The 8,495-nt window shown below is 34.6% G+C and overlaps 1 protein-coding gene across 1 annotated transcript; it reads right to left on the bottom strand.

Annotated features, from left to right (window-relative positions):
- Positions 1-547: 547 nt before the first annotated feature.
- LOC109153796 lies at positions 548-8,219 on the bottom strand (the record flags this gene model as incomplete). Its single annotated transcript, XM_019301657.1, has 12 exons — positions 8,156-8,219; positions 6,680-6,817; positions 5,831-5,968; positions 4,997-5,221; positions 4,825-4,893; positions 4,587-4,754; positions 4,314-4,395; positions 3,305-4,233; positions 2,614-3,207; positions 2,279-2,527; positions 1,993-2,193; positions 548-1,908 (listed from the first exon to the last, which is right to left on the bottom strand). Coding segments are annotated over exons 1-12 (4,218 nt in total), but the record flags the coding sequence as incomplete, so codon positions are not given.
- Between the last annotated feature and the right edge of the window lie 276 nt (positions 8,220-8,495).

The following is an 8,495-nucleotide window of genomic DNA, read 5'->3' as shown; positions in this document are numbered from 1 at the left end:
TATTAGATGAAAAAATATATAGTTTGAATTCGTAATAGTATGATATATATACAGTATAGAATATAGTTATTAGACCTTTAAAAATGTGAAATGAAAAGTAGTGATTTTATTCGACATTGATGAAAATAGTAGTTTTATTATACATTAAGAGACTCTACCTATATAGTACATAAAATATGACGTATAATATAATAAGAATAAGAAACCTAATAAGAAACGTATTATTGAAACAAATTGTTAATTGTTATTATACATTATTGAAAACTTCTTTGTACACAACATTTTTAGTCGTACTAAGACATGGTACACTTTCCCCGCAAATCAAAATTTTCAAACCCCTGGGGTTACTAACTCTTGAAACAGCTACGTATAGTTGTCCATGGTTAAAGACCGGTTTTTTCAACAACAACCCAACTTTAGCAAGCGTTTGTCCTTGACTTTTGTTGATTGTCATGGCATAGGATAGCATCAAGGGAAATTGCTTTCGTTGAAATTTGAAAGGCAATCTAGGATCTGACGGTGTAAGAGACATCCTAGGAATCAATACTCTGGTTCCTGCATTTGTACCGCACATGATTTGGCCTTCCAACACATGGTCAGCCAACCTTGTAACAATCAACCTTGTACCGTTGCATAATCCTAATGTGTGATCAATATTTCGCAACAGCATAACAGGTGATCCAACTTTCAATGTCAACGCATGATTTGGGACTCCAGAACATCTCAATGCATTCAAGAATTCCGGAGTGTGCAAATCCGCTAACATGTCCACATTGGCATCTGACTTACACACAGAATCACAACTCAGGTATGTCTTACTCTCAGCGGGATTATGGTCATTCATGTATTGGTTAACGGCATCTACCACATCCAATGTTGGAGCTAAAATTGCACTATGATTAAGATATGACAAATCGGCAAGTCCCAGTCGGAAATTGGGGAAAGTGCTATCAACAATTGTAGCAATAGGGTCATCTTCGCACTTTAACAACAAATCTTCTGGAATAGTAATCTCTGACTCCCCATCCAGTTGACACCCAATCATTCCGTCACCTATATTAGCTATCCATTTAGCAAATTCCTCGATCTCCTTGCACTCGGATTCTGATTGAACACTTTTCAAGCGTAGATTCTTAGTCAGCCTCAAGACTTTACAGGATTGCCATAGATAGGATGAGCTAATGCTCGCACGAACTATATCCGGTCTAGTACCCTTGGGAATGACTGGTAAAATTTGCCTGAAATCGCCACCCAAAACAACTGTTTTGCCACCGAATGTCATATCAGAACTCCTTGGATTTACGAAGCGCATCAAATCCCGCATAGTTCGATCCAAAGCTTCAAAGCAGAATTTATGCATCATTGGGGCTTCGTCCCATATTATCAGCTTTGTTTGCACAAGAAGTTCCGCCAGTTCACTGCCGTTCCTTATGTTGCACGTGGAATCTTCATTAACAGATATCGGTATAGCAAATCTGGAATGCGCCGTACGACCACCAGGTAATAACAGCGAAGCTATGCCGCTAGAAGCAACATTTAAAACTATTTGACTCTTAGACCTTAATGCGGAAGAAAGTGCTCGCCACAAGAAAGTCTTACCTGTCCCTCCATAACCAGATACGAAGAATAACCCACCTTGCTGGCAATCGACGTCAGTTAACACTTCATTGTATATTGCCCTTTGTTCGTCTGTTAACTGCCTTACCAATTCTTGATTCTCTTTCTCTTGTTCTCCACGATCGTATGATAATTCTTCTTGAATCAACCTATTTGCAATAATGTTTAACGCACCAAAATTGGCCGTTGGCATCTCAGGATAGTCCTTCAAACTCTTACCATGATTAGATAATAGCTTTTCAATCTGAACTAAAGCAAAGTTCATTTTCTGCGAATCGGTCAACACAAACTCTGCATACATATATATAAACATTTGTTGTTATAGCTCAAATACGTTAAATTTGACTTAATATTCTTTTAAAAATGTACGATTACCTCTGTTCTGCAGTTGTGTACGGATATTGAATTGGGCATCGTCTGATAGATGTTGCCAAACGGCGTGCCAAACTATTTCCGGTTTCCCCATGCAACTGCTCATTAGTAATGTCACAAACAATCTCCTCAATTGTTCCGCTGACGCCCAATGACTGGCTTCATCTATTGCATCAACATATTCGTTGTCATCATCAACTAAACCTCTTGCATAACACGCATCTCGGAATGAGTCATATTGTACTCCATTTACAGTCCTAATATCTTCGTAACTTTTAGGGCCGCGGACTTTGTTGAGCAAACACCTCAAATAGAAGATTTCCAGTAGCTGGCGGGACATAGAATATACGTCCTATGGAGAACCCTTTCTTTCGTGGCTGCCATTTTCTAAGGTCTTTCTTCCAAACGAATCTTGTTGGCATCTCAACATAAGTAAGCTCTCTGGCACCGGGGTATGTTTTATTAGCTTCAAACCATTCTAAAAACATGCTCTGTGCTATCGTAGGTCTATTCACAATGTTCTCAACCGCATCATCATCTGCAAATATCACACTCTGTTGATTAGGTAGGTGAAAGCTTAACCTCTCTACCGAAGGCGCACGAAGTTGTATATCAAAACCAAACAGACGCCAGACCGCTTCACACGGGGATATGTACTACAGTCATAGTACATATTTATCTCATCTACTGCTTTGCCATTCTCGTCATCATTGCCTGTTTTGTAAAATTCGGCTGTTACTCGATCATGACCCTTGTTAACATACTTGAACAGGTACTTGATTGACCTTGATTGGTTGCACCACTCGACATTTATATGAGCCTTGTACTTGAGCAATAAATATCTATTGTGCGGTACCACATACCTGTTGTCCAAGGCGATACCGTTCTTTGTAACTACACTGCCATTGTCTCTCCTTCTATATACCGGGTAACCATCGTCATCAAACGTAGAACTATCAACAAATCTCTTAGGAAAATGTTTAGAGCATCGCGCATTTACCATGCATGGAGAATTTGTCCTCGCTTTTCCACATGGACCATGCATCATAAATTCCTCTACCGCTTGGTAATACTCAGCATCTTTCTTTTCATCCGGAATCTCTGCGGAAATTATGTTGTCTAGAGTGAGAACTTGCCTAACTTCTTTACTTTTCTCCAGAAAAAGTAATATATGAGCATGCGGAAGACCTCGCTTTTGAAACTCAATTGTATATATGACTGTAACAACATACAAATAAACATAATAAGGTTAAGCAATTACCTAAAATTTATTTAGATAAATTGATTTAAAATAAAAAAAAAAAAAAAATATTACCTCCAGCCACAGGGCCAAATAGTTGATTCTTTCGACAGTCAGCTATCAAAGCATCCAACTTAATCTTGAATAAGCGGCAAATTATGTCCGGCCGGTCTTCTGGCTTCAACCTTTGATCTTTTAAAAAGCGTTGCACCTCAGGCCACTTCGGATTGCATGTAAAAGTTATAAATAAATCTGGGTATCCAATCCATCTACATATTGCCATTGCATCTTGGTAGTTTTGTATCATGTATCTAGCACCACCCGTAAAACTCGAAGGTAGTATTATTCTACGACCTTGGGCTGCAGGACTTATTTCACCCCTCGTCAAAGCATCAGTCAATCCACTATAACTCTCACACCTTAGGCTTTTTTGGTGTGTCCTTATATAAATTAGTCTTCCAGACTCAACCATTGTGTAGCCATCTACAACGAACTGTTGGAACAACCGTTTGGCAAATAATATGGTACTCGGAGCTGACTGTCTAGATTGTATGCGGTAGCAAAAAAACTCCCTGGGGCTAATCCTCTGTCTACCACCAGAAGAGCGCCTGCCTACTACGTCGGCGAATGCAATGTCCTCCCGATAACCATCTTCGCCATATGGAAACAAAATAGGGTATTGCAGTGGTAAGTATGAAGGATTTAATTCAGTAATCCTCTGTAGGTGGCCACCCTTCGATTGAACAATAATATCACGCTCTCCAATACTTGTATCCAGATCTCCAACAATTAAAGCTGCTACTTCAGAAACTTGAGGCAGATTATATGTCCTCGCATCTCTAGTTCGTTTTCCCAACAACTTTATTTTTACTTCGGCGCATGGATTAATATCCAACTCAGACATAGCCATGCGAAAAGACTTAACCAAGACATTATTTTCATCCAGGTCTTTCTGAATGACATTCACTATTTCTACATGAATGTCATCTTGGTCACCACTACCCCTACAACAACATATACTTGGAATTGATATTTATTTAGATAAAAAATAGTATTTAATGTGTAATTACGGAAACTTCTTTACCTCACAGCATTTATACGGTTGTTCCTTTCATTTGCCGTGTCGTATATGTATAACTGGGCAAAATGAGGTTCTTTGCCTTGTTCTGGAAGTAAAGTGCCCATTAGGTGGTAGTTTTGACCACTTAATCGAAAAATTGGAGGTGCTCCCCCCTTGTTCACGTTCTTGTCAATTTTTCCACCCATGATGTGAAGCAGAACATGTTGTTGTAGGTCCTAATGTTGTGTAAAAACTCTTTTGATATTTCGTCATTGCCGAAAAAGAGATCAAATATACCTTTTGGTGGCAACTTATTATCCGGCAATTTGATCTTCCCATTGTTGCAACACAACATAAACAGTGGCGATGCTTTTGTTGACAAATTCTTCTTCCTTTCTTCAAACCAAAACAGAGCCCCACAATGGACGCACTGATTCGTTGCATCACCAAAATCGCAGTATTGACCTGAAACCAAATATATACAAATTTAAATACTGATTTATATTTCAGGCACGTATAAAACAAACATACATACCATGTTGTGGACCAGAGGATGTCCCAATTTCCGAGGTCTGCCTAACAGCGTTACCCGATATATTTGCATCTGAAATTAAAAAACATTTAAAAATTATTTTTAATATTGAAAGAGTGACCATATGTACTTTACTTATATTTGTTTGAAACACCACAGGGGACTATTTTTTTACCATCTATGTTCTGATTTGGGACATCGCTCATTGTATTGTTACTTTCATCTTCAAAGGCAGGTAGCAAGTCTCTGGTTGTTACATGGTCTTCGACAATTGCATATTTATCTAATGGTTTACGAATTGCCAATTCATCTTGTGTTATCGTCGAACCCGGATTTTGTTTATCTACAATAAAAAATTTCTGGCAATTGCTTGGACCTATTTGTGTATTGCACTGCCGTACTGTACACATACATAATATTAGACAAATTTAAAGAATAACAATATTTAAAGTGACAATTAATTGAGACCACTACATTTTATGGGACTATAAAAAAATAAGTTGGTAGCACGTACTAACATAAAAAGGATAGAATTCTTAATATTATAAATTAAATACACTTAACATTATAACTTATGCTACCCTAGAATATGAAATAGTAATTTAACTGTATAAGTATTATTATATTTTATTGGAAAAATCACATGATAGACCATGGTCCACAATAATGTGTGCACCATAAATAGGAATAAAAGTGAAAAAGTGTATTTCAGCAAAAAATTGATATTAGAAATTGATATTATCAAATAAATCATATATCAGCAAAAAATTAGTGAAATTACAATTCCACACATACTTATATGTACCATGAGTTACATTATAATTAAATTACACATAACAAAAGAAATATAACTATTTGAACAAAAAATTAGAAATTGATATTATCAAATAAATCATATATCAGGCAAAAATTAGTGAAGTTACAATTCCACACATACTTATATGTACCATGAGTTACATTATAATTAAATTCACAAAGAGTCTATAGCAATTCAGCTTAGGGCATTTACCGGTAGTGATGTTACTCAATGGTGTGATATTTTCAGACAAACATCCTCGCTGGGGATTAGTGTAAGGAGTAGCTGTCGTCCGTTGGTCTTGATCTTGAGCAGCATTATTCGTAAAAGATGAGCAACCGAAATGATTTGCTGTGATTGAAAATATACCATTAAATTAAGAACTAATTCCAATAATTATAACTCGAAACAATTAAGTACACATAACATAAATAATTTTACAATTGCACAACTTTAATACGTAATCGAATAGAATTATGTAGACGATGGTCCACATTCTAACTTAAATACAATTCAAATCTAAAAGTATATATCATTAAGTACAATGTAATCAATTAATTACACCTAATCAATTAATTAGAAATTGATATTAAACATAAATTACATTACAATTATAACATTTAATTTGACAAACAGCTTCGAACAATTAACAGTATAAGGACATTTAAATTAACAATTAATGTATATCAATTCATATATTGGGATTTACCATTACTGATGTTACTGAATGGTGTGATATCTGGGGACAAACCACATCCCAACGGATTTTGGGTTCGATTATTTGGCGTATTTGCTCTTTCCCTTGACCAGCATTAGTCATTAATGATGATTTGCAAAAATTATTTGCTGTGAGGAAAAAAGAATCAATTAAAAGACGATAAAAACAACAGTAAGTACAACAATTGACATTTTTAAAATTAATCACACCTAATGCTATTCATTACGCTAGCCTATAAGTGTAAATTGTAATTGTTTTAAATAAGGTTTACATAATAAGTAGACCAATAAAAAGGTTTTTTAAATTCACAATGATGCTATATCAATTGAACTTAGTTGATTTACCGTTAGTCATGTTACTCAAGGGTGTGATGTTTTGCGACAAACACCCTCCTAGAGGAATGCGGGAAGGATTTCTTGCCGGAGGCTGTTGTTTTCCTTGAGCAGAATTATTCCTTGATGATGAGTTGCCCAATTCATTTTCTGCGAATTAGAATAGAACATTAAAATAAATAATAATCCAAATAATTAAAAATCCTAAAAATGAATTACACATAACACAACTAACAGTACATAATTAATTTCGAATTGTTCAAGATTTACCTAACAATTATTTACAAATTAGTGATTGTGCCACTAAACACACCTAACGGATAATCTAATTGTAATATATATATATATATATATATATATATATATATATATATATATATATATATATATATATAACCTGAAATTGTAATGGCTATATAGTAACACTAATTTTATTTGACAAACTCTTAAGTATAACATTGTCCACAATAAATACCATTACAATTGTTAAGATTATATATCTAATTAATTACACATAACAATTCAAAATTAAATATATAAATAAATAACTATATACATATCTATATATTTATTTATTAATTTATATGTATAAACTATTTAAATATATATATTTTCTGTATATATATAATTTGCCGCACATAATATATATATATATATATATATATATATATATATATATATATATATATATATATATATATATATATTAATTATTATTGTTTTCCGGTCGGAATATTGAGAGAAGAGGAAGGAGGCTGATAAGCCTTCTCCTTCGCTTGACCTCTCCTTCTCTCATGTCTGAACCGCTCTGTTCTTCAGCAATTCCAAACGATCTTCCTATATTTCTCTGTCAAGCCTAAATCTAGATCAGTCCTAAGTCGTAATCTCCGATTCAACTGTTCTTATTGAACATTATTTCCGGAGAAATTGTAGTCGGGTCTCGCTTAGCATCGATCCGATTTTCAATACACAATCCCGATCTTTCCTTTCTGTGAAAGATCGTAGTGTTCAACAACGGTAAATGGTGGCAATCGCGTTTCAGTGAAGCTAATTCTCCAATTCTAAGGTTAGTATGCTTTAAATCTACACAAAATTTGTTTAGGGTTTCGTACTTTTCATTGTTCTTTGTTCTAAAATTGATCTACATTTCTGGATCTACGCATGCATATCGACAATTCATAGTCCAATTTATTGATTTCAGATTTGTATGATTCATAGCCATTAGTGTTCTAAACCGTATTCTTTTTAGAAATTGCTCTAAAAACACCAAATAGAAATTACTCTTAACTGTTTAACAATCATTTTCAAAATGGTATAGCTATATTATTATTCACACAAACCCTAACCTTTTTTCGACTTTATCATGTTGTTTTCATGAACATACTGGAATTTTTTGAGGAGACAGAGAGCATAAACAGAATCGCACAGGAAGAGGATGCTATAATGAAGCTTAATTTGAAGTATTAAAAAGATAAGTTTCGAACTTACCTTTATTTTCATCACTTGGTTTCCTTTTGATGCCTATAATTGTTGATTTAGTGATTTTCCTCATTGCTCTGTCTATTGTTTTTACTTGAAAATGTAGATGTGATTTGTCTATTTTACTGGGGTATGAAACTGGCAGGTTGTGTTGGTAGTTAGATGGGGCATCCTTGTTTAGATGGGTTCATTGTAGTTTATTTTACTTTTGCCTTGATTTTGAAAATAGGATTGGAACTGAAGAGTTTTCTCTTAATAGTAATGATAGCTGCCCATCAATTCTATTTAATGTTTAGGCAATGTGTTTCTTTTCCTAAGAATGATTAACTAATACTTAACAGGACAATAA

Source organism: Ipomoea nil, unplaced genomic scaffold (genome assembly GCF_001879475.1).
Source record: "Ipomoea nil cultivar Tokyo-kokei standard unplaced genomic scaffold, Asagao_1.1 scaffold2540, whole genome shotgun sequence".
Lineage (NCBI taxonomy): Eukaryota > Viridiplantae > Streptophyta > Magnoliopsida > Solanales > Convolvulaceae > Ipomoea > Ipomoea nil.
The sequence above is the reverse complement of the archived record's forward strand: the minus strand, read 5'-3'. Positions and strand labels throughout refer to the sequence as shown.